This window comes from Nerophis lumbriciformis, linkage group LG35 (genome assembly GCF_033978685.3).
Source record: "Nerophis lumbriciformis linkage group LG35, RoL_Nlum_v2.1, whole genome shotgun sequence".
In the NCBI taxonomy this organism is placed as follows: Eukaryota; Metazoa; Chordata; class Actinopteri; order Syngnathiformes; family Syngnathidae; genus Nerophis; species Nerophis lumbriciformis.
Genome location: NC_084582.2, coordinates 6,085,818 through 6,111,866, shown reverse-complemented (window position 1 = coordinate 6,111,866; position 26,049 = coordinate 6,085,818). Strand labels below are relative to the sequence as shown.

General features: G+C 38.6%; 1 protein-coding gene across 2 annotated transcripts in view; it reads right to left on the bottom strand.

Moving 5' to 3' along the window:
* The window catches only part of eda (ectodysplasin A), a 62,203-nt gene that overhangs the window by 1,598 nt on the left and 34,556 nt on the right, over positions 1-26,049 (bottom strand). Inside the window, exons 2-7 of one of the 2 annotated variants that reach the window (XM_061927945.2) lie at positions 15,319-15,418; positions 7,284-7,322; positions 5,364-5,534; positions 5,063-5,106; positions 4,909-4,960; positions 3,527-3,657 (exon numbers count right to left, since the gene is read on the bottom strand). In XM_061927945.2, the coding sequence (XP_061783929.2) occupies positions 3,527-3,657; positions 4,909-4,960; positions 5,063-5,106; positions 5,364-5,534; positions 7,284-7,322; positions 15,319-15,418 (537 nt within the window). The remainder of the gene's footprint in view (positions 1-3,526; positions 3,658-4,908; positions 4,961-5,062; positions 5,107-5,363; positions 5,535-7,283; positions 7,323-15,318; positions 15,419-26,049) is intronic. The other variant, XM_061927946.2, reaches the window with a different exon arrangement.

The following is a 26,049-nucleotide window of genomic DNA, read 5'->3' as shown; positions in this document are numbered from 1 at the left end:
AAATAACTCTAAATTTAGTCTTTGTTACTTAGAATATGTTCCCCTAGTGTCCAAATAACTCTAAATTTAGTCTTTGGTACTTAGAATATGTTCCCCTAGTGTCCAAATAACTCTAAATTTAGTCTTTGTTACTTAAAATATGTTCCCCTAGTGTCCAAATAACTCTAAATTTAGTCTTTGTTACTTAGAATTTGTTCCCCTAGTGTCCAAATAACTCTAAATTTAGTCTTTGTTACTTAGAATATGTTCCCCTAGTGTCCAAATAACTCTAAATTGTGTCTTTGTTACTTAGAATATGTTCCCCTAGTGTCCAAATAACTCTAAAGTTAGTCTTTGTTACTTAGAATATGTTCCCCTAGTGTCCAAATAACTCTAAATTTAGTCTTTGTTACTCAGAATATGTTCCCCTAGTGTCCAAATAACTCTAAATTTAGTCTTTGTTACATAGAATATGTTCCCCTAGTGTCCAAATAACTCTAAATTTAGTCTTTGTTACTTAGAATATGTTCCCCTAGTGTCCAAATAACTCTAAATTAAGTATTTTTTACTTAGAATATGTTCCCCTAGTGTCCAAATAACTCTAAATTAAGTCTTTGTTACTTAGAATATGTTCCCCGAGTGTCCAAATAACTCTAAATTTAGTCTTTGTTACTTAGAATATGTTCCCCTAGTGTCCAAATAACTCTAAATTTAGTCTTTGTTACTTAGAATATGTTCCCCTAGTGTCCAAATAACTCTAAATTAAGTCTTTATTACTTAGAATATGTTCCCCTAGTGTCCAAATAACTCTAAATGTAGTCTTTGTTACTTAGAATATGTTCCCCTAGTGTCCAAATAACTCTAAATTTAGTCTTTGTTACTTAGAATATGTTGCCCTAGTGTCCAAATAACTAAATGTAGTCTTTGTTACTTAGAATATGTTCCCCTAGTGTCCAAATAACTCTAAATTTGGTTTTGTTACTTAGAATATGTTCCCCTAGTGTCCAAATAACTCTAAATGTAGTCTTTGTTACTTAGAATATGTTCCCCTAGTGTCCAAATAACTCTAAATTTAGTCTTTGTTACTTAGAATATGTTCCCCAAGTGTCCAAATAACTCTAAATTAAGTCTTTGTTACTTAGAATATGTTCCCCTAGTGTCCAAATAACTCTAAATGTAGTCTTTGTTACTTAGAATATGTTCCCCTAGTGTCCAAATAACTCTAAATGTAGTCTTTGTTACTTAGAATATGTTCCCCTAGTGTCCAAATAACTCTAAATTAAGTCTTTATTACTTAGAATATGTTCCCCTAGTGTCCAAATAACTCTAAATTTAGTCTTTGTTACTTAGAATATGTTCCCCTAGTGTCCAAATAACTCTAAATTTAGTCTTTGTTACTTAGAATATGTTCCCCTAGTGTCCAAATAACTCTAAATTTAGTCTTTGTTACTTAGAATATGTTCCCCTAATGTCCAAATAACTCTAAATTTAGTCTTTGTTACTTAGAATATGTTCCCCTAGTGTCCAAATAACTCTAAATTTAGTCTTTGTTACTTAGAATATGTTCCCCTAGTGTCCAAATAACTCTAAATTAAGTCTTTGTTACTTAGAATATGTTACCCTAGTGTCCAAATAACTCTAAATTTAGTCTTTGTTACTTAGAATATGTTCCCCTAGTGTCCAAATAACTCTAAATTTAGTCTTTGTTACTTAGAATTTGTTCCCCTAGTGTCCAAATAACTCTAAATTAAGTCTTTGTTACTTAGAATATGTTCCCCTAGTGTCCAAATAACTCTAAATTTAGTCTTTGTTACTTAGAATATGTTCCCCTAGTGTCCAAATAACTCTAAATTATGTCTTTGTTACTTAGAATATGTTCCCCAAGTGTCCAAATAACTCTAAATTTAGTCTTTGTTACTTAGAATTTGTTCCCCTAGTGTCCAAATAACTCTAAATTAAGTCTTTGTTACTTAGAATATGTTCCCCTAGTGTCCAAATAACTCTAAATTTAGTCTTTGTTACTTAGAATATGTTCCCCTAGTGTCCAAATAACTCTAAATTATGTCTTTGTTACTCAGAATATGTTCCCCTAGTGTCCAAATAACTCTAAATTTAGTCTTTGTTACTTAGAATATGTTCCCCTAGTGTCCAAATAACTCTAAATTTAGTCTTTGTTACTCAGAATATGTTCCCCTAGTGTCCAAATAACTCTAAATTTAGTCTTTGTTACATAGAATATGTTCCCCTAGTGTCCAAATAACTCTAAATGTAGTCTTTGTTACTTAGAATATGTTCCCCTAGTGTCCAAATAACTCTAAATTTAGTCTTTGTTACTTAGAATATGTTCCCCTGGTGTCCAAATAACTCTAAATTTAGTCTTTGTTACTTAGAATATGTTCCCCAAGTGTCCAAATAACTCTAAATTTAGTCTTTGTTACTTAGAATATGTTCCCCTAGTGTCCAAATAACTCTAAATTTAGTCTTTGTTACTTAGAATATGTTCCCCTAGTGTCCAAATAACTCTAAATTTAGTCTTTGTTACTTAGAATATGTTCCCCTAGTGTCCAAATAACTCTAAATTTAGTCTTTGTTACTTAGAATATTTTCCCCTAGTGTCCAAATAACTCTAAATTAAGTCTTTGTTACTTAGAATATGTTACCCTAGTGTCCAAATAACTCTAAATTTAGTCTTTGTTACTTAGAATATGTTCCCCTAGTGTCCAAATAACTCTAAATTTAGTCTTTGTTACTTAGAATTTGTTCCCCTAGTGTCCAAATAACTCTAAATTTAGTCTTTGTTACTTAGAATATGTTCCCCAAGTGTCCAAATAACTCTAAATTTAGTCTTTGTTACTTAGAATATGTTCCCCTAGTGTCCAAATAACTCTAAATGTAGTCTTTGTTCCTTAGAATATGTTCCCCTAGTGTCCAAATAACTCTAAATTTAGTCTTTGTTACTTAGAATATGTTCCCCTAGTGTCCAAATAACTCTAAATTAAGTATTTTTTACTTAGAATATGTTCCCCTAGTGTCCAAATAACTCTAAATTTAGTCTTTGTTACTTAGAATATGTTCCCCTAGTGTCCAAATAACTCTAAATTAAGTATTTTTTACTTAGAATATGTTCCCCTAGTGTCCAAATAACTCTAAATTTAGTCTTTGTTACTTAGAATATGTTCCCCTAGTGTCCAAATAACTCTAAATTTAGTCTTTGTTACTCAGAATATGTTCCCCATACTAAAGTGTTACCAAAAACATGTAACTTTGTCTTGAATTTGAAAAAAAAAACTTTTTATTTTTCACTAAAGAAGGGTTCGGTGAATGTGCATATGAAACTGGTGGGGTTCGGTACCTCCAACAAGGTTAAGAACCACTGAGTTAGGATAACTGAGTGGCTGACATGGATTTGCATTACGAAATGATACAATTAGACACAGATGGTAGAATCCAAATGAGCAGACATGTATGGCTGGGTGAAGTGAAGAGGATTTTGGTGGTGAATTACACCAGTAAGAGTTATAAGAGTTACGTCAAGGACCGTACTCACTTCTACCTGACTATATATGAAGTAGACGCCATCCATTAGCACCTCAAGCTCTCCGGAGCGAGAGTGCATTTTAAACACACGGTGATGGATGGACACGGTCTTCCAGTTCCTGAGGATGCCTTCAGAAAGATCTAAACACAGCAAAAAAAAAAAAAAACATTCAATCAATCATCGGGGGGCGTGGTTAAGATACATATATAAGAAATACTTGACTTTCAGTGAATTCTAGCTATATATATTTATTTTATTACACACACACATATATATATATATATATATATATATATATATATATATATATATATATATATATATATATATATATATATAAATAAATAAAAGAAATACTTGAATTTCATTGATAATTTATTTACACATATACACACACATAACACTTATCTACTCATTGTTGAGTTAAGGGTTAAATTGTCCATCCTTGTTCTATTCTCTGTCACTATTTCAGAACACACACATTATACAAATATACATGATAAAATCAATAAGAAAACGGGAGCTCTAATTTGGGAGTCTGAATTAGGATCAGAAGTTCCTATATAAACATTGCGCACTCACGTCGCCTTTTTGTATTGATTACTGCAGCTGTGCACTGGATTCATTCACAAATACAAACTACAACTCACAAACACTTTAGAGTTAGGCTCCACCATCAGAATGTGTACTTAAACTTATAAAGATCACATGGATATTATTCAGTGAGTTGATTCACCAAAACTAACCTGTTATACAGGAGGAAAAAGCACACAGGACGTTTCAATTGTTCACATACTGGTCGCGCTCATCAGAATGACAAGACACTTCCGGTCTGCAGGTGATAGCATTCAATTGGGAAGAAACGCCCTACTGCCCCCTACTGACCAATGTGAATACTGATAAATGTGTAATGACAGCTCCAAAAACGAATTCAAACCACAAAATAAAATAAATAAATCAACACAAAAATGTGACACATTATGGGTGGGTCACATATGCATGTACAGTAGATGGCAGTATTGTCCTGTTTAAAAGTGTTACAACACTGCAGACGAACTGCTTTACGGTAGACGAAAACTTGACTGCTGTAGTTGTGTGTTGTTACCGCGCTGGGAGGACGTTAATGAAACTGCCTAACAATAAACCCACATAAGAAACCAAGAACTCGCCCTCGATCATTAGCTGTTTATATTGTGAGAAAGCGGACGTGTGAACAGGCTGTCAACGCGTCACTCAGGTCCGCATGGAGCTGGAGGGGGCGTGGCCTCCAGTTCCGCCTGAATTTCGGGAGATTTTCGGGAGAAAATTTGTCCCGGGAGGTTTTCGGGAGAGGCGCTGAATTTCGGGAGTCTCCCGGAAAATCCGGGAGTGTTGGCAAGTATGCCACTCACCTTCTCTCACTTGGATGGTTGTCTCCTGCCCTTGCAAATGGACCACTGCGGGCTGAAAAACAAAGATGTCAGGTGAGTGACTGGGCTGAAATAGTGTTCAAATCAACGGTATTGCGTGGGGATATACTTTTGTTTTGTAGGTGACATATTGTACCTGGAATTCTTTTGTTTTTGTCCTATCAGTCCTAACAGGAACCCCTGCAACAAAAAGGGAGACACAGTTCTGAGTGCACTGGAAGCAAAACCGACACCACATTGACTCAAAGAAAACAAGCAATGTTCTAGACTAAATAAAGATCATTGCTATCCCACACAATTTTTTGACACCTTGCATTAGGAATTCCCACTGTAAAGTGATAGGTTTATTCATTTTGACAACTTGAGCCTTCTCTGAACGTGGGAACATGGCTACAAACAGGCTCATGCTGTGTAATACAAGAATGGGGTTTGAGTACCTGCTGGGCCTTGAGCGCCTGGAGGCCCCTGTGGCCCAGGGGGGCCGGGCGGTCCTGCAGGACCCACGGCGTTGCTTCCTGGGATACCGGGGATACCAGGAATGCCCGGTGGGCCTTGTGGGCCCTGGGGACCTGGAGGACCAGGGGGGCCTGGTATTGCTCGTTTTTTCCCTAAGAAGACAGAATCCAAAATGAGTGAACTGTATTTGACAGCAAAGTTGATTTTATTAATGGTCTCAGAGGCGAATTGGTTTAGCATTCACACAAGATGTATGGTAAACTAGAAATTAAATTGAAGATAATGAAGCATGGATAAATGGTGGAACTGCCATTATCAAGTTTGTATTTGTAGTTAAAGGGGAACATTATCACAATTTCAGAAGGGTTAAAACCATTAAAAATCAGTTCCCAGTGGCTTATTATATTTTTCGAAGTTTTTTTCAAAATTTTACCTATCACGCAATATCCCTAAAAAAAAAGCTTCAAAGTGCCTGATTTTAACCACCCGTCCATTTTCCTGTGACGCCACATAGTGAAGCCAACACAAACAAACATGGCGGAAAGAACAGCAAGCTATAGCGACATTAGCTCGGATTCAGACTCGGATTTCAGCGGCTTAAGCGATTCAACAGATTACGCATGTATTGAAATGGATGGTTGTAGTGTGGAGGCAGGTAGCGAAAACTAAATTGAAGAAGAAACTGAAGCTATTGAGCCATATCGGTTTGAACCGTATGCAAGCGAAACCGACGAAAACGACACGACAGCCAGCGACACGGGAGAAAGCGAGGACGAATTCGGCGATCGCCTTGTAACCAACGATTGGTATGTGTTTGTTTGGCATTAAAGGAAACTAACAACTATGAACTAGGTTTACAGCAAATGAAATACATTTGGCAACAACATGCACTTTGAGAGTGCAGACAGCCCAGTTTTCATCAATTAATATATTCTGTAGACATACCCTCATCCGCGCTCTTTTCCTGAAAGCTGATCTGTCCAGTTTTGGAGTTGATGTCAGCAGGCCAGGGAAGATAGGGTCGATAGGGGGTTTAGCTCGCTCGTCTGCGGGAACAAACTGCCGCCATTGCTTGCCGTGCTACCGAGGTCCTTTGTCCCTGAATTGCTCACACACTCCGGCAGATTCAATGGGGGTCTGGCGGCAGATTTCTTTGACTTTATCGTTGGAAATGCATCTGCTTTGAGTGTCGCAGGATATCCACACATTCTTGCCATCTCTGTCGTAGCATAGCTTTCGTCGGTAAAGTGTGCGGAACAAACGTCCAATTTCTTGCCACTTTCGCATCTTTGGGCCACTGGTGCATCTTGAATCCGTCCCTGTTGGTGTTGTTACACCCTCCGACAACACACCGACGAGGCATGATGTCTCCATGGTACGGAAAACAGTCGAAAAAACGGAAAATAACAGAGCTGATTTGACTCGGTGTTTGAGAAAATGGCGGATTGCTTCCCGTTGTGACGTCATCGCTCCGAGAGCGAATATTAGAAAGGCGTTTAATTCGCCAAAATTCACCCATTTAGAGTTCGGAAATCGGTTAAAAAAATATATGGTCTTTTTTTCTGCAACATCAAGGTATATATTGACGCTTACATAGGTCTGGTGATAATGTTCCCCTTTAAGAAAAACAATCATCCCTCAGTTGAACAGGTTCATTACCAACAAAGGGTGAGTCAAAGGCATCTAGACTTCTTCTTGGTTACTTCTTTTGAGGCCCGTTCAGTTATTTTCAGAACTAAAGACGTTTATTCCTTTTTATTACTGATCCATTTTTTATTGATTATCATGACCTGGAGTAGTGAGGTAATCTACACAGACAAACATGGTTTAGTCCAGTCTCCCTCAGTTCAACCCTTCCTTAGATAACACAGGTAACATAGCCTGACTGAATATCCGATTACCTTTTTTCCTCTCTTTTCTTCTTTCTTTTCCTGTCGATTCTGAAATAAAAGAAAAACAAAGTGATTTAGCATCGAAATACTCCACTGATGAATCATAATCGCCTCGGATTGCATCTCAAGAGTCTGGCTTGTTGCGCACAGGTATCTTCTCTATGCTGACATGTTGGGCGCTGAGCACTGGAGTAAGTCCTGTGGGTTTGTCTAGTGTAGCAATTTGTAAGTGTGGTTTCACCTCATCTGTATGAACAAGTGCCTTAAGCATTCACAGGCAATGGAACTGGAGAAGATCATTAGAGAGATACTTTATCCTGCCAAAATCCCTTTCTTTGAATTAAGCCCAGATGGAGAATGCAGATGAAAGTGTGTAAATGTGCATGCGTTTATGTGTGTCTTTCTTTTACGGCCGTGTGCACATGTGGGTCCGTGTAGATGACGGTGGGGCATCTATGTCAGTGTGTGAAAGACAACATGCCCGTGTGCATACCTTCTTTCATGCAGATGAAGAATCGTTTTCAAAAGGCCGTCTCGCTGATCTTGTGTTTACCATGCCATTACAACTACAAAGGCCATTTAACCTTAAAACCTCACAGTTTGAGTCCCCTGTGAACATATGGCCGCAGTTTTTCCTCTGGCTATATGACTGGATGCACCCGCATATATTTTTCCTAACGAGCAGCCCTATCTAAAATCTGGTGCCCGTTAGGAGGGCAGCGAACACACACTGACGCACCCATACATACACACACATCTCAGACTTGGATTAGAAAAGTCTTTGTCTCAGTGCACGCAGAGGAAAGAGCTGGGAATGATTAGTGTTTAGAGGTTCGGGACTTTACTGATTTATGTAGGTATTAGAAAGTCTCAGGTGAGTTTATTCTTCTAATTTAACCACAATCATCAATTCATCTCCTTACATGTAACGCCACAGACTTCAGAATGCCTTGTGATCAATGTACTAGTTGCACGTCCACATGAAACTTCAAAGACTTTACTATTTTTTTTGTTTTTGCATAGCTCAAATTCTAAGCAAAAACAGCTACTAAAGCAAATTTAAACATATTGGCCCATGTGGTCTGCCATTGAGTCATCGATTATGATGAATTAGTTCCAGCGGATTTAATTTATGAAAGCCACAACAGTCCCAGATGATGACCTCCTTGGAGGAGTGCATGGTTGATTGAAAAAGTGCATGCTATAAAAAAAAAAAATCATCGCTTTTATATCGTATCTATTGAAAGGGGAGATTGATCCACAACATTGAGCCTATATGCTCAGTAGAAATCTCCAAAATATGTTTCAGGGACATAATATTATTCTAGGGCGGGGAAATAAACATAGGTTTTTCTGTCTTTCAAAAATGGTGAACCTCCTAGTAATAATGTCTATTAGGGATGTCCCGATCCAGGTTTTTGCACTTCCGATCCGATACCGATATTGTTTTTGCACTTCCGATCCGATACCGATACTGACCGATACTGGCCTATCCGAGCATGTATTAAAGTTTAAAGTTATTTAGCCTACTTAGTTGTCAGAATCATGTTGAAAAGGGTTTTAGTACTCTTGATAACAACTAGCCAGCTGAATTAGGGGAGTTTGAATAATACACAATGGTTGGTAACAAGAAACTGACCTGTTTATTCAAGGATAAACACAAAATAGACAAAATTATACATGACAAACAGAAAAGGCATCATTGAAACTAGGGCTGGGCGATATGGCCTTTTTTTAATATTGCGATATTTTAAGGCCATATTGCGATACACGATATATATCTCGATATTTTGCCTTAGCCTTGAATGAACACTTGATGCATACAGGTAAAAGCCAGTAAATTAGAATATTTTGAAAAACTTGATTTATTTCAGTAATTGCATTCAAAAGGTGTAACTTGTACATTATATTTATTCATTGCACACAGACTGATGCATTCAAATGTTTATTTCATTTAATTTTGATGATTTGAAGTGGCAACAAATGAAAATCCAAAATTCCGTGTGTCACAAAATTAGAATATTACTTAAGGCTAATACAAAAAAGGGATTTTTAGAAATGTTGGCCAACTGAAAAGTATGAAAATGAAAAATATGAGCATGTACAATACTCAATACTTGGTTGGAGCTCTTTTTGCCTCAATTACTGCGTTAATGCGGCGTGGCATGGAGTCGATGAGTTTCTGGCACTGCTCAGGTGTTATGAGAGCCCAGGTTGCTCTGATAGTGGCCTTCAACTCTTCTGCGTTTTTGGGTCTGGCATTCTGCATCTTCCTTTTCACAATACCCCACAGATTTTCTATGGGGCTAAGGTCAGGGGAGTTGGCGGGCCAATTTAGAACAGAAATACCATGGTCCGTAAACCAGGCACGGGTAGATTTGGCGCTGTGTGCAGGCGCCAAGTCCTGTTGGAACTTGAAATCTCCATCTCCATAGAGCAGGTCAGCAGCAGGAAGCATGAAGTGCTCTAAAACTTGCTGGTAGACGGCTGCGTTGACCCTGGATCTCAGGAAACAGAGTGGACCGACACCAGCAGATGACATGGCACCCCAAACCATCACTGATGGTGGAAACTTTACACTAGACTTCAGGCAACGTGGATCCTGTGCCTCTCCTGTCTTCCTCCAGACTCTGGGACCTCGATTTCCAAAGGAAATGCAAAATTTTCATGGTTGGGTGATGGTTTGGGGTGCCATGTCATCTTCTGCTGTCGGTCCACTCTGTTTCCTGAGATCCAGGGTCAACGCAGCCGCCTACCAGCAAGTTTTAGAGCACTTCATGCTTCCTGCTGCTGACCTGCTCTATGGAGATGGAGATTTCAAGTTCCAACAGGACTTGGCGCCTGCACACAGCGCAAAATCTACCCGTGCCTGGTTTACGGACCATGGTATTTCTGTTCTAAATTGGCCCGCCAACTCCCCTGACCTTAGCCCCATAGAAAATCTGTGGGGTATTGTGAAAAGGAAGATGCAGAATGCCAGACCCAAAAACGCAGAAGAGTTGAAGGCCACTATCAGAGCAACCTGGGCTCTCATAACACCTGAGCAGTGCCAGAAACTCATCGACTCCATGCCACGCCGCATTAACGCAGTAATTGAGGCAAAAGGAGCTCCAACCAAGTATTGAGTATTGTACATGCTCATATTTTTCATTTTCATACTTTTCAGTTGGCCAACATTTCTAAAAATCCCTTTTTTGTATTAGCCTTAAGTAATATTCTAATTTTGTGACACACGGAATTTTGGATTTTCATTTGTTGCCACTTCAAATCATCAAAATTAAATGAAATAAACATTTGAATGCATCAGTCTGTGTGCAATGAATAAATATAATGTACAAGTTACACCTTTTGAATGCAATTACTGAAATAAATCAAGTTTTTCAAAATATTCTAATTTACTGGCTTTTACCTGTATAATCACAGCAGTATGATGATTCTATGTGTCTACATTAAAACATTATTCTTCATACTGCATTAATATATGCTACTTTTAAACTTTCATGCAGAGAGGGAAATCACAACTAAAAAAAAATCACTATTTTTTTCATACAGTGTTGATGTGGAAATGTTTGCCTCGGCATTTTGATGGTGTGGACGTGTGGCACCGAATGGAGATAAGCGTCTCGACAGACGTTACAATATTTGAACAATGATGAAGAAAACCGTTTTCTCTGTCGTGTCCGTGTGTCGAAAATTGTTATGCGCTTATTTTTTTATTTGATTTTGTGCGTGGCATGGATTTGCCTTGCGCGGAGGACGCTGGTGCAGGCGCGCACCTTAGCGGCTGCGCTAGCATCACAGCTAACGTTAGCCATGCTGCTACCTCGCTCTCTGCTGGGAGAGGGCGTATACGTATGTGACGTATGACGTGACAGTATGTGATGTGTGTAAGAAGGTGCGCTCGCTGTCTGTAAGAGGGAGACACAGGAATGAGTGAGAAGAGCCTGTCGTGTAATGCCAGCAGCTAAAAGTAACTGCGTGAGAATCCACAGACCTGTGGATGTGTTGAAGGTGTGCTGGAAAATGCGGAACGGAAATTAGGGAGCAGCAGAAAAGTGGAATGTATTATTTAAATCGGTGCGTTGGAAAACACGGACCAGAGTTTTTTAAAAACTGGATCTGGATCGGCATTTTCCCATGCCTTGCCGATACGCATTTTTTTGCAAATATCGGCGGCCGATCCGATCCAAATATCGGATCGGGACATCCCTAATGTCTATGAAGGTTCTCCTTCATCCAGGTCATTGTCATCTCGGGGCATTCAATCGATTTCAACTGGACTACCGTATTTTTCGGAGTATAAGTCGCACCGGCCGAAAATGCATAAAAAAGAAGGAAAAAAAACATATATAAGTCGCACTGGAGTATAAGTCGCATTTTTTGGGGAAATTTATTTGATAAAACCCAACACCAAGAATAGACATTTGAAAGGCAATTTAAAATTAAAGCTGCAAGCAGCATTGGTCGGGCCCGCGTATTTGGCAGGTGCTAGTCCTAAGTGTCCCAATACTTTTGTCTACTTTTAGTCTTAAGTGTCCCAAGACTTTTGTCTAGTGTACCTACCTTGTCTGCATTGTGTGGGCACGTTGGTGCTTCCTGCTTTTAAGCAGCCATCTTAAAAAAACAGCAGCGCAGCAGCATCAGCGCAGCGGGTCTTTGAAGGGTCATAAAATCAAAACCGGAGCAGTTAGAAAAAAAGCGCTTCTGTCATTGTAATCACAAGGGTTCAATCTCTCTCCTGTGTTAGTTTGAAGGCGAAACGACAAACGCGCTCAGAGGAGTTCGTTTTAGAAGGAAGGTGACCGGTTTTTACAAAAAATGTGTTTTGAAGGGGGAATAGCAAACTTCCTGTTGATTTTTGCTGGGGGTTGTCAATTTATGAAATGTAGGTCTAAGTGAGACCTACGGAGAGGTTTTTGTTTCATGTCTCTCCGACCTTCCCAGTGGGAGTTACAGGCAGTTTTGTCATTTTTTTCTTCCGAGGAGCAGTTTTTTCTCCGTTTTATTCAAAAATTGCTCTAGAGCGCAATTTTTAAATTTGGGGTTAGGTTTTTTTATTAGATCGCAATTTTTGCCAGTCCTGATGTGTGCGTTCAGTTTGGTGAGTTTTGAAGCGTGTTAAGGGGGTCAAATTACAACTCAAAGAGGCAAAAGTTACTGTTTTTAGCACTTTTTTGTCTTGAAGCTGGAATTGCCAACTTCCTGTTGATTTTAGCCCGACAATGTACTATTATGAAATGTAGGTCTAAGTCAGACCTACATAGAGGTTTTTGTTTCATGTCTCTCCGACCTTTCTAGTGGGAGTTACAGGCAGTCTAGTTATTTCTTTTCCTAGGGGGCGCTAGAGCGCAATTTTGAGTTTTGTGGTTCGGTTTTTTTAAAAAAAGGCAATTTTCGCAGGTCCTGATGTGTGGGTCAAATATGGTGAGTTTTGAAGCATGTTAAGTGGGTCAAATTACAGTTTAATGTGGCGGCGGAAGAATAAAGAATAAAACCTTACAAATACAATAGGTCCTTATGTCCCATTGCATTCGGGAGTCCTTTTGCAATGGGCCATGCGGGCCCTAATAAATAAAGAATAGTGAACAACAGGCTGAAAAAGTGTACGTTATATGACGCATAAATAACCAACTGAGAATGTGCCTGGTATGTTAACGTAACATATTATGGTAAGAGTCATTCAAATAACTATAACATATAGAACATGCTATACGTTTATCAAACAATCTGTCACTCCTAATAGCTAAATCCCATGAAATCTTATACGTCTAGTCTCTTACGTGAATGAGCCAAATAATATTATTTGATATTTTACGGTGATGTGTTAAAAATTTCACACATAAGTCGCTCCTGAGTTAAGTCGCACCCCCGGCCAAACTATGAAAAAAATTGCGACTTATAGTCCGAAAAATACGGTACTTGGTTTGTCTTGGAAGACGTTACGGCGCTCATCCGAGTAGGCTTTATCAGTTCATGCTCATAGACTTAGAATGGTCAGATCTAGTCCAGCGGCTGGTGCCTAGTAATAATCGACCCCATTTCATTTGATCTCTTAGTGCATAACCTCAGTAAAATAACACGGAACAACAGCTTTATTCAGTATGAGCAGAACAATCGATTCTGCTCATAATAATGTGAGAACCCATTAACAATCTCTTTTCAATATTTCATATTCTAAATTTGTCACACTCTTCATTACTGTATACTGAACCCCCTCCAAAGAAACATTAAACCAGGGGTGCTCATTACGTCGATCGCGAGCTACCGGTCGATCGTGGAGGGTGTGTCAGTCGATCACCAGCCAGGCATTAAAAAAATAGTCCTAAAATGAGCGATCATAAAGCTTCACTATGACGTCACTTTCGTCACTTGATTGACATTCACGGCACCCGAGGGTCTTCTGAGATGACGCTGGCTGCTGCCAGCTCATTAAAATTACCGACTGGAAGGCGAGAAACACTTTATTTCAACAGACTCTGGCGCCGTACCTGTCGTCAAAACTCCAAAGACCGACTGCACAGTTGCACAATAAAAGTGCTGCTTTATCCTGCCTGCCTTACAAAATAAGAGTCTCAGAAAGCTGGCGTGCACAAGCTAGCAAGCTACGGAGTTTGCCAACAATGTATTTCTTGTGAAGTGTATAAAAAGGAGTATGGAAGCTGGACGAATAAAATGGCAAAAACCAACCACTTTCATGTGGTATTGGACAGAAAGGAGGACTTTTTTTCTCCTCCATTCGAAAATGCGGACATTATCAGCACCACTGTCTGATTCCTATCAATGCAAAAGTCATCAGAATCAGGTAATACACCAACTTTTATTCTTGTCTTCATGAAAGAAAGGAATCTATATGTGTTAAACATGCTTGTATTATCTTTAAACACTTTTAACTTATTAACAATATTAACTATATGTGTTAAACATGCTTGTATTATCTTTAAACACTTTTAACTTATTAACAATATTAACTATATGTGTTAAACATGCTTGTATTATCTTTAAACACTTTTAACTTATTAACAATATTAACTATATGTGTTAAACATGCTTGTATTATCTTTAAACACCTTTAACTTGTTAACAATATTAACTATATGTGTTGAACATGCTTGTATTATCTTTAAACACCTTTAACTTATTACCAATATTAACTATAAGTGTTAAACATGCTTGTATTATCTTTAAACACTTTTAACTTGTTAACAATATTAACTATATGTGTTAAACATTCTTGTATTATCTTTAAACACCTTTAACTTGTTAACAATATTAACTATATGTGTTGAACATGCTTGTATTATATTTAAACACCTTTAACTTATTACCAATATTAACTATAAGTGTTAAACATGCTTGTATTATCTTTAAACACTTTTAACTTGTTAACAATATTAACTATATGTGTTAAACATTCTTGTATTATCATTAAACACCTTTAATTTATTAACAATATTAACTATATGTGTTAAACATGCTTGCATTATCATTAAACATCTTTAACTTGTTAACAATAGTAACTATATGTGTTAAACATGCTTGCATTATCTTTAAACACCTTTATCTTATTAACAATATTAACTATATGTATTAAACATTTTTGTATTATCATTAAACACCTTTAACTTGTTAACAATATTAACTATATGTATGAAACATGCTTGTATTATCATTAAACACCTTTAATTTATTAACAATATTAACTATATGTGTTAAACATGCTTGTATTATCATTAAACACCTTTAACTTGTTAACAAAAACATATATTTCATAAATAAGTAAATATAAATTATATATATGAATGAGGTAGATCCCCACGACTTGATCAATTGAAAAGTAGCTCGCCTGCAGAAAAAGTGTGAGCACCCCTGCATTAAACCATATAAATAATTGATCTATCACTAACCCATGTATTACCAGCCCAATAAAGCTTCAGATACACTTGCTTCTCTTTTCAAAAATAATAAAAGGCAGGCAGATTTTGCGAAATCAAAACAAAAAAACATCCCAAACTTTTGGGTAATAAGGATCCTTAACATACAGTACCTGTGTGTAGCTGCTTTCCTGGACTTCTTTTTGCCCTCTGAGTTATGCCCCTGTTATCTTCTGTGGCTAGTAAGTCTCTGATTTGATGCAGTGAGTTATCCTAGGGAACAGAAAATAAGCAAATATTACACACATCTTTACACAATGTCCCTTTTCTTTCATTTATTCAATGGAAACTGTTCAACGATAACAAATCTCCCTGTCTGCCTTTTCAAAGGTAATAAGTCAACACTGTTCATTTTGCCTATCCACTTGGTCAAGACACGGCAGGTTATACAGTATTCAAACAGTAGTCATACTATATTGGCATTGACAAATTATACAAGGTATGTCTCAGCTGATTGAAAGTCGTCCTATCCGTACTGTTGCGTTCGGACCAGATGTTCCTCCCAGGGAATTTAAGTTGCTGGTCACTCCCAAGTTCTTTTGATGACACATAAGCTGAGTTCAATTTGACCACCAGACAGAATAGGTATTTTGTGATTTATTTTCAAAGCTTTGAAAATAAACATGAGACCAAGCCAGTACAGCAAGCGTTCCCTAGCGCAGCTAAAATGATCTAATCTCAAATACGGAAACCTTCTCATCTATAAAGTGTCTCTTGCTCCCACCCTAATTGTCTCTTCCTCCAGCCCGAACACTTACCCCTTGTCCTCCTCAGCTGGGCACAGGAACAGATAAGAGAAAGGAGTTATGGCTACTCCCTGCATACCACAAAATCAAGGTTGACACATACAGTACTTGCATACAACCAAAAGAGAACACTAGGTGTCTTGTAATATGACTATAATAAGTAAAGAAGTAACACTTAAATATGGATATATGTAAATATCTGCCTCCGACAGTACCCAAGTTTTTGGTCAGGGAATTCTGAAGTGCTGATGCCTAAAGTCGTTGGTTAATGTCCAGGTCTCACAGGTGCATGATACATGAGCAGGGCGGAATGTGAGAAACTATAAGACCATAAGGTAGGAGTAAGGATTGAAAAAAGGATTCATGCTTGAGACAATGAGCCACTTTGGACAAACTTATTATAAATGATGGTGATATAAAATTTGAGAAAGAAGCCTGAGCAAAGGCTGTTTTGTTGTTTTTAACCTTTAAGGTTTGTTCTGTAAACTCAAGGCATTTGAGTGTGAAACACTCAAGTCATTGTCTGTCCCACTGGGTCTGTAACTTACCCTGTAACTTAAGTCACCTTTGTCTGTCTGCTTTAGACATCCGCCTGGTCACAAATAATAACTCACGTTCATTTACAAAAGAAGGACATGAATTGTGTTTTGTCTGAGATCATTGCTCATTCACATAGCACCTGGTCCCATGCCTGCCCAGATGCAGCATTAATGGGCTAAAATGTGAGTCAACAAAACGGCTGACGTGGTTTGGTGAGCCCATCCTTTGAAAGAGTAAAGCCACTCCCAGGGGTCATGACTAACTCCTGCCTTTGTATCTACATTAACATCAAGTCTTTTGTCAGCTACGATGACACATTTTTTTTTTTCAATTGCTCGGAAGCAAACTGCATACCTGCCAACTTTTGAAATCAGAAAAACCTAGTAGCCAGGGTCCAGGGGCCGCAGGCCCCGGTAGGTCCAGGACAAAGTCCTGGTGGGGGGTTCCGACGCAAAATGATTATTAGCATTCAGACAGGTTAAAATGTTGCTAAAACCATCACTTTTCTATCAGTCACAGTGACTTTTCAAAACAAAAATATTACAGCAAAAATCATATGGGTTGATTGACATGTTTATTCTGTAAGCTAACTTCAATAGTTTGAAATTATTTTGACAGTTAATGCCAGTTATCCTGTCAACCTTTCACAAGACTTCAATTTGTTAATTGAAAGTATAAACAGTATAAACACTTTTTACAGTAAACAAATGGTAAAACAGTACTAAACAATTCCATAAAAAAAATAATTGGTGTCATTATTAACTTTCTGTCCAAGCTTGTATAATCTACTGCCTTGTTCAATTGTAAAAAATATTCTGTGCCTAAAATTCACATTTCTATCACAATTATCATACTGTAAACATGGTAAACTAACTTCATTAAAATTAATAGTCCTGTCAATAGCATGGAATTACAATTCAAATGTAGTTTTTTTGTAAGCCTTTCAAAAGAATTCAAAATATGAAAAATTAATGAAAATTAATTTAAGCCATCAGACACTTGAAAAGTGGCACATCACATCTCTAATGTAATCATTTGAACTTTTCAACAGAAATAGCACTGCAAAAATATTAAGGACATACTTCTGTATTTTGGTAGTTATGCTGTCAACATTTAACAAGATTTCTTCAACTTGGACTTGAAAGCATAAATAGTATAAACACTTTTAACAGTATAACAGTACTAAACAATTCCAATAGATAACATTGGTGTCATTACCTTTTTGTGGCTAAAATCCAAATTCTTCGGCATTTATCACATCCAAAGAATCTGTTTGGGCGACGAAAAACGTTGAAAGTTTTCCACTTGTATCGCTAGCAACGGCATTAGACTTGTGTTTTTTTGTCCCAACGTGGTCTTTTACTTCGCTAATTCCTCCGTGTCCGATCGAAAAATCTTGTCTGCACAAGGTGCAATTCGCGTAGTTTTCACCCTTTTTGGAACGGATAATTATTCCCGGATAGGCTTTTGAATATTCTTCACGGAATGACTGCAGTTTTCTTTTCGGTTTAAGACTCGTTTGCGATTTTTCTCCGGCTGATTCCATGATCGTTCGCTCGTTTGGAAACAATGGCAACTGATGCCTCGTGCTTGGCAGCGGTGCTATAAATAGCCTCGCGCATGGCATTCGGAATGGCTCGATAGGAAGTTACGGGAAGCAGTGTCGATTGTCGTTGTTACGCGATTTCCTGAATAAAACTTTTAAAAATATATATTTTTTTAATTAATGAAAAACTGTATTTTTTATCACTGCAACCGTAACCCGGAATAGGTTGATGAAAACCGTACTAATTACGGGAAAACCGGAGTAGTTGGCAGGTATGAAACTGGCAGCAGTCTTAATGGTCATAGCAAGTCTTTTGCTCAGTTTTTTATTTGTCCATTGTCGGCCACCTCCTGTTCCCATAGAAATATTCTGAGGGTCCTTACTGCTGTCCAAAAGAATCTGAAAGTGAAGAGACTAGCTGGAAACTCAATAGACCACCCATAGCTCAACTAAGAGGTGGGTTGCACTTTGTCAGCATAAATGATGGTCCAACAGTGAGAGGCTTAACATCTGCTTGGAAGTTGTGCAATAGACATCCCCAAAGCAGTGACACGTGCAGCGTCTAAACATGGTTATAAAGGTCGTAAATAACTCTGCATTATTTAGTCATCTGGCCACGAATAAAGTTAACATAACTCAATTTAATATTCCTAATCTCCAATGGAGAAGAAAAAGTATTCTTTGTGTTGGATGAACTTCCAGAGCCTCTTTTTGTGGTTGCATGCAGAGCAACCGAAACGCCGCAATAGGAAAGTAGACAAGAGCTCACAGTAGTTAGATGGTGTTTGTCAATGTCAATGAAGGATCCTCAAGCAGATGAATTTCAAGGATGACGCTATGTAACAGAATCCTGCCAACGGAATTTCCAGGGTCCTTCGAAATTGACTGACAATGTGGTCTTTTTTTCTGAGAATGTTTAAGGACGCGGCCTTTGTTCTTGGCAATGGTAAATCACACACGATCCTCTGAGCACCTTAACAATTCTGGTGCAAGTGAAAGGGAAGCAAAGCTGATTGTGTATCGCACCTTGGAGGTTTTATGTTGTGCAGTTTCCTTTTCCAGTGAAAGCCCAACTACTTCTTTGTGTTCATTAATTTGAAAGTCATATGACACTATCCAGGAGTTCAATGTTATCATGACTAGGGATGTCCCGATCCAGGTTTTTGCACTTCCGATCTGATACCGATATTGTTTTTGCATTTCCGATCCGATACCGATACTGACCGATACCGATACTGGCCTATCCGAGCATGTATTAAAGTTTAAAGTTATTTAGCCTACTTAGTTGTCAGAATCATGTTGAAAAGGGTTTTAGTACTCTTGATAACAACTAGCCAGCTGAATTAGGGGAGTTTGAATAATACACAATGGTTGCTAACAAGAAACTGACCTGTTTATTCAAGGATAAACACAAAATAGACAAAATTATACATGACAAACAGAAATGGCATCATTGAACTAGGGCTGGGCGATATGGCCTTTTTTTAATATTGCGATATTTTAAGGCCATATTGCGATACACAATATATATCTCGATATTTTGCCTTAGCCTTGAATGAACACTTGATGCATATAATCACAGCAGTATGATGATTCTATGTGTTTTGATTGGTTGATTGAGACTTTTATTAGTAGGTTGCACAGTGAAGTACATATTCCGTACAATTGACCACTAAATGGTAACACCCCAATAAGTTTTTCAACTTGTTTAAGTCGGGGTCCACTTAAATTGATTCATGATACAGATATATACTATCAGATATATACTATCATCATAATACAGTCATCACACAAGATAATCACATTGAATTATTTACATTATTTATAATCCAGGGTGTGGAGGGGGGCGCCTGATGTAAGTGTCAAAAAGACAGCCAAAAGAGTTTGATATGAGAATAAATCTAAAGTTAAAATATAGGGTAGAAATGCACCCATTTGCAGGAAATGTAGTCTTGATTTTCAACATTTTCTTTCAAGGCTTGCATGTCTACATTAAAACATTCTTCTTCATACTCCATTAATATATGCTACTTTTAAACTTTCATGCAGAGAAGGAAATCACAACTAAAAAAATCACTAATTTTTTCATACGGTGTTGATGTGGACATTTTTGCCTCTGCATTTTGATGGTGTGGACGTGTGGCACCGAATGGAGATAAGCGTCTCGACAGACGTCACAATATTTGAACAATGATGACGAAAACTGTTTTCTCTGTTGTGTCCGTGTGTCGAAAATTATTATGCGCTTATTTTTTTATTTGATTTTGTGCGTGGCATAGATTTGCTATGCGCAGAGGACGTTTAAACAGTGCACAATTGCACAGGCGAGCACCTTAGAGGGAGCGTTGCTTGCACGGCTGCGCTAGCATCACAGCTAACGTTAGCCATGCTGCTACCTCTCTGCTCGGGGAGGACGTATACGTATGTGACGCATGACGTGACAGTATGTGACATGTGTAAGAAGGTGCACTTGCTGTCTGTGAGAGGGAGACACAGGAAAGAGTGAGAAGAGCCTGTCGTGTACTGCCAGCAGCTAAAAGCAACTGCGTTAGAATTCACAGACCTGTGGATGTGTTGAAGGTGTGCTGGAAAATGCGGAACGGAAATTAGGGAGCAGCAGAAAAGTGGAATGTATTATTTAAATCGGTGCGTTGGAAAACACGGACGGGAGTTTTTTTTTTAAACTGGATCTGGATCGGCATTTTCCCATGCCTTGCCGATACGCAATTTTCGGCAAATATCGGCAGCCGATTCGATCCAAATATTGGATCGGGACATCCCTAATCATGACACAATTCATGATTCAGTTATCCGGAAACTATTCCACTTTTTGTTATGTTATAGTTGTATTCCACAATAGAATACATTCATTTTGTCCTAAAAAATCTGCAGACAATCCCTTTTATGATGTATTAAAAATAAAAAACCTGAAAAATCACATGTACGCAAGTATTCACAGCATTTGCTCAATACTTTGATTCACCTTACGCAGCAATTACAGCCTCAAGTATTTTTGAATACAATTCCACCAGCTTGGTACACCTATCTTTGGGCAGTGTTGCCCATTCAGTGTTTCCCACAGGGCAGGCATCTATTTGTGGTGGTGTGGTCGGGGGGTGGCGGCGGCAGCGGCGATGACCAAGAAGAACGCGGAGTTGGAATATAATTAAATACAGATTTGAAAAATTAGTTATTCACTGAAATATATTTATTAATTGTGGTTCTTACAAAAAATATATCTTATAAAATATAAAAGCTAAAATGTCTCTTAAAGCTCTGCCCCTTTAATTAGTGCATACTAAATAATTTAACTTTAGCCTACTACTACAACCATATTATTTACCAGCAACATAAAGTGAAACAGAGGCAGAGGTGTCCTGCCACAGTCAGTCAACCTCCTCCTCCTCCTGCTGCTGCTGAACAGGTCGCACTGGAGCTAGTCGCTCTATGTTTTGTCGTGGTCCTCTCTATAAGGCACATAAGAATATAAATTAGGACCCTTTTCATGAGAAAAGTGCATTTCTGATCTGACCCTGCTTTATTTTTCAGTGTTTGCTGAGTCTCACCTGTTCCCTCCGCCCTAATTTTTCTACTTGCCCGACTTCTCAAATCTACTTGCCCCAATATTTTTACTTGTCCTGCCTAGGTTTTTTTCTGGCTGTGTAGTGCTCATGGCTTATATCTTACTAAAATCCTCCCCGTTGACTATTTACAACACTACACAGTATTTATTATTATTATTATCTATAATTACATTTAAATGGCATTGCATACATGTAAAATTAAATGCTATTTCACATTATTTGACCAGTAGCAGTTACACCCATCTGAACAGGTCAGCCACCTGTTTAAAGCCCGATCACAGTTGAAATCTTGAAATGAAGGGCCTTTAATGGCCAAAACATTAACCTGGACAACATTTTAACAGCTGGTTGGCTCAGATGTTATTCTTTTCATTGCATTCACATGCTGCAGTGAACAGTGGACATTTTAGCTTGAGTATTAATGTAGTATCTGAAGCACCGTCTCCACGTGTGTTTATTGACAACAGGGTTATAACCTGGACACGTTAGCTCGTCGGTATGAAAACAGGTGATTGTTATTACGTGCGTCTGCCCCGGCCCCCGAGTCAAACAGCGGCGGTGTTAATGAAGCAGCGTCAGGCTGCTCACCGTCAGTGAAACGCTCGGTGAAATCGCGGATTAACGTTAAATATATGACGAGCCGCGAGCGATGCAGCTAAAACCTATCTACCTCCATCCATCCATCCATCCATTTTCTACCGCTTATTCCCTTCGGGGTCGCGGGGGGCGCTAGAGCCTATCTCAGCTACAATCGGGCGGAAGGCGGGGTACACCCTATAACCTATATTACCCTCGTATTTTGATCCCGTCCGTCCGTCCGTCCGTCCGTCCGTTTTCGTCTTCGTCTTCTGGCCCACCAGGTGAATTAAAGTGCTATTGGCGGAGTTACAATGCATAGTAGGCTACCGCCACCTACTGCACCGGAGTTGTAACTACAAGATACATTCACAGACAGAGTCCCATTGCTTTTATGAGCGGTCGAGCGAGTCAAAAGCCGAAAAATCCATTTGTGGCGGACGTAATTCTTTCGTGGCGGGCCGCCACAAATAAATGAATGTGTGGGAAACACTACCATTACTCTTTGTAGCACCTTTCAAGCTCCATCAGGTTGGATGAGAAGCATTGGTTTTCATCCAGGATGTCTCCGTACATTGCTGCATTCATCTTAGTCTAGTCAGGGAGGAACGGACTCTTATCAGTGACACTGAATCTGTGTAACATCTGGTTGACCTTTAACGGGGGCCCTCCTAACAAGGAATGTATATCTTGACCAGCTGACATAATGTATATGTACATGTCTGACCTTCTGAGCATTAGAGGCTGATTGAGTAGTGTGGCAACTCGGGTTTAACCGACACACAGATCTCCAGATGTTTGCTGTTCATTTGGTGTGCAGGTGTCTCCACATCTCCTGTCCAGCTGTTTGAATATAAGGGCCTGTTACCGCTCAAAGAATTGTGTGCGTACGTTCAGGCAAATGGCAGCACACTTTCTTCTGTTCTGACAGCCAAACATCGTTCCACAGCCAGTTTCTGGCCCGAGATGAAGCTGCACCCCAACGCCAAAAACAAACAAGCTATCTGCCAGACTGCTACTAAGGTGAAGCTGGTGTTTTAGATGAAAGCAACATGAAATTAATTCATGAAAAGACTATTGGAATGCCTTCATTCAACCATTTAAAGCCTTTGTACCCTTCAAAGGCATGCAGTGTTACTGTAAATCACGACGACAACGTGCTGGTATGTGTGTCAAGTTCCAACTTTTGAGTAAACCATTCTTTTCAGAACAAGGAGAAATTGCTAATAATTAGAGGGCTTTCGAACTTTCAAAGCGAAGAAGGTGATAGTGTACACCCAGGACATGATTCCCTGTTGTTCTGTGAGGATAGGACTAAATATCAATCACCCCAGGAATGTGTAATTTTGTTCTCTCAAGATTCTTTTTGCCCTCTTACCACACCAGCTTGTCTTTTTCTTTCATTACTAAACTCAAACTACTGAATGCTCCAACATTTTAAGATGATTAGGAGAGGGAATCACAACCATTCAATCATGATACTCTCACATGGATTCTGGTGGTGATAATCCAAAACGCCAGAAAAGCACCACAATTTTGCAGTTGGTTGGGTAAAACTGAGAGTTGAAATTGAGGATGACAGATGCACAGTGGGAGTTAATGGGTGCCTATCACTGCTATGTTGGTAGTATGAGCTTAGAGAAGCAGGTAACATTCTGATTCCTCAGCAGTGAGTCCCTGATGGGTCACACTTAAGGTTGCCAAGTGCATGGAAAGAATATAAAGGGACACCTTGAAGGGCAGGTTAACCTGATTCCTTTTGCCTTTTTATTTTGTGTGAAAGGAGTCTTACTATCCACAAAGGTTACGTGGAGGCAACTGGACTCTCCCTGTTTGTTGAAAACGTTTCAGAAGAGTCCAGTTGCATCGATTTAACCATTGTGGATTACAAGACCTGATGACTGGAAATCTACACGGACATATTTTTACTATTTGACTCCAACCAGAATTTAATTAGATGCATAGGTTTTAGAGTGACACATATACACGGGAAACACATTTTTCAATAACCACCTTTTTTGTGCAAAATAACAAAATAAACACAACAAAACACATATTTTTCTTAAAGGGGAACTTCACTTTTTGGGGAATTTTGCCTATTCTTCACAATCATTATGAGAGACATGACTAGGGCATACTTGCCAACCCTCCCGGATTTTCCGGGAGACTCCCGAAATTCAGCGCCTCTCCCGAAAACCTCCCGGGACAAATTTTGTCCCGAAAATCTCCCGAAATTCAGGCGGAGCTGGAAGCCACGCCCCCTCCAGCTCCATGCGGACCTGAGTGACGTCAGGTGCGCAACACCACGTAAATCGTTGGCCAACCAAAAAGTAACCCCAGTACGCTATAGCCAACATTCACCAGGAGATGGCAACAGACAAACATAGATCACTATTACATTCCTCCCCTTTTAGAAATGTATAGAAGTTACTCAAAATAAATAAACAACCCAACCAAAAAATGCAGCAGCTCAATTAAAAAACTGTACTTAAGCCATATTCTTTTCTTTTTTTTTTTAGTACTGAACTCTTAACCCTCATTTAAAAAATAAACATGCTTATTATACAAACAGTATTTGTACACCTTTAACACAGATTTTTATACTGTCTTCAGAGATTCAGTTTTTTTGGTGGTACTCGAAACCTTTCTGGGTACCTGCGAAAGGGTGTTCAGCATGGTTAGAAAAATAGTGACAGAGAATAGAACAAGGATGGACAATTCAACCCTTAACTCAACAATGAGTAGATGAGTGTTATGTGTGTGTATATGTGTAAATAAATGAACACTGAAATTCAAGTATTTATTTTATTTATATATATATATATATATATATATATATATATATATATATATATATATATATATATATATATATATATATATATATATATATATATATATATATATATATATATGAAATACTTGACCTGGTGAATTCTAGCTGTAAATATACTCCTCCCCATTTATTTAAAGACACATATTTGTATTTTTGTTAATAGTATCAATGTGTCAGCTTATATTTAGTACATGTACTAAATGTATGTACATGTACATGCTCTCGGGAGAAATCCATTAAGAGTTTGAGCAGAAATATGTCGTATAGGAATCAACTATACACCATAAAACATTAAACAAAGTGCTAGGTAGAGGTGGGGCAAATAATCGATTTGTAGATGCATCGCAATTCGGACATGGACGATTATAGAATCGGCGACCGGTGCAATGGACGTCGAGTGGATCTAGCATGACATTGTGAGAGTCCAGTCCATAGTGGATCTAACATAATAGTGAGAGTCCAGTCCATAGTGGATGTAACACAGTGGTTCTTAACCTGGGTTCGATCGAACCCTAAGGGTTCGGTGAGTCGGCCTCAGGGGTTCGGCAGAGCCTCCGCCGTGGAGGTCAAGACACGCCCGACTCATCGTGTAAATAAAAACGTATCCCTATCGGCGTATTGTGGATACCCCCAAACAATGTTCCTTCTAATTTTCCATATGTGTGAGCAAACGCAAAAACTCCTTGAGCATTCGGTGGAGCACATGTGGTCACACCTGCAGCACACCTGTCCCAAACCTGACTAAATAACAAGTTAAATGTTTTATTATTGTAATCAAATAACAGTCATTTCCATGAGATTATTTTCTAATATAAGTGTTTTGGCCCACTTACAATGACTATAACATTGTTTTTCATGAGCTGTGTACTAGTATTATATGTCTGTGTGGGGGTCCTACTTTGGAAATAATGTGTACCCCTTTCAGATATCGCATTTAGTTTCCACTAAAACATTCACATGTTGCACAATGAGATGTAAACATGGGATTATGTGTACATTCCTGTATCTTTCTGTTT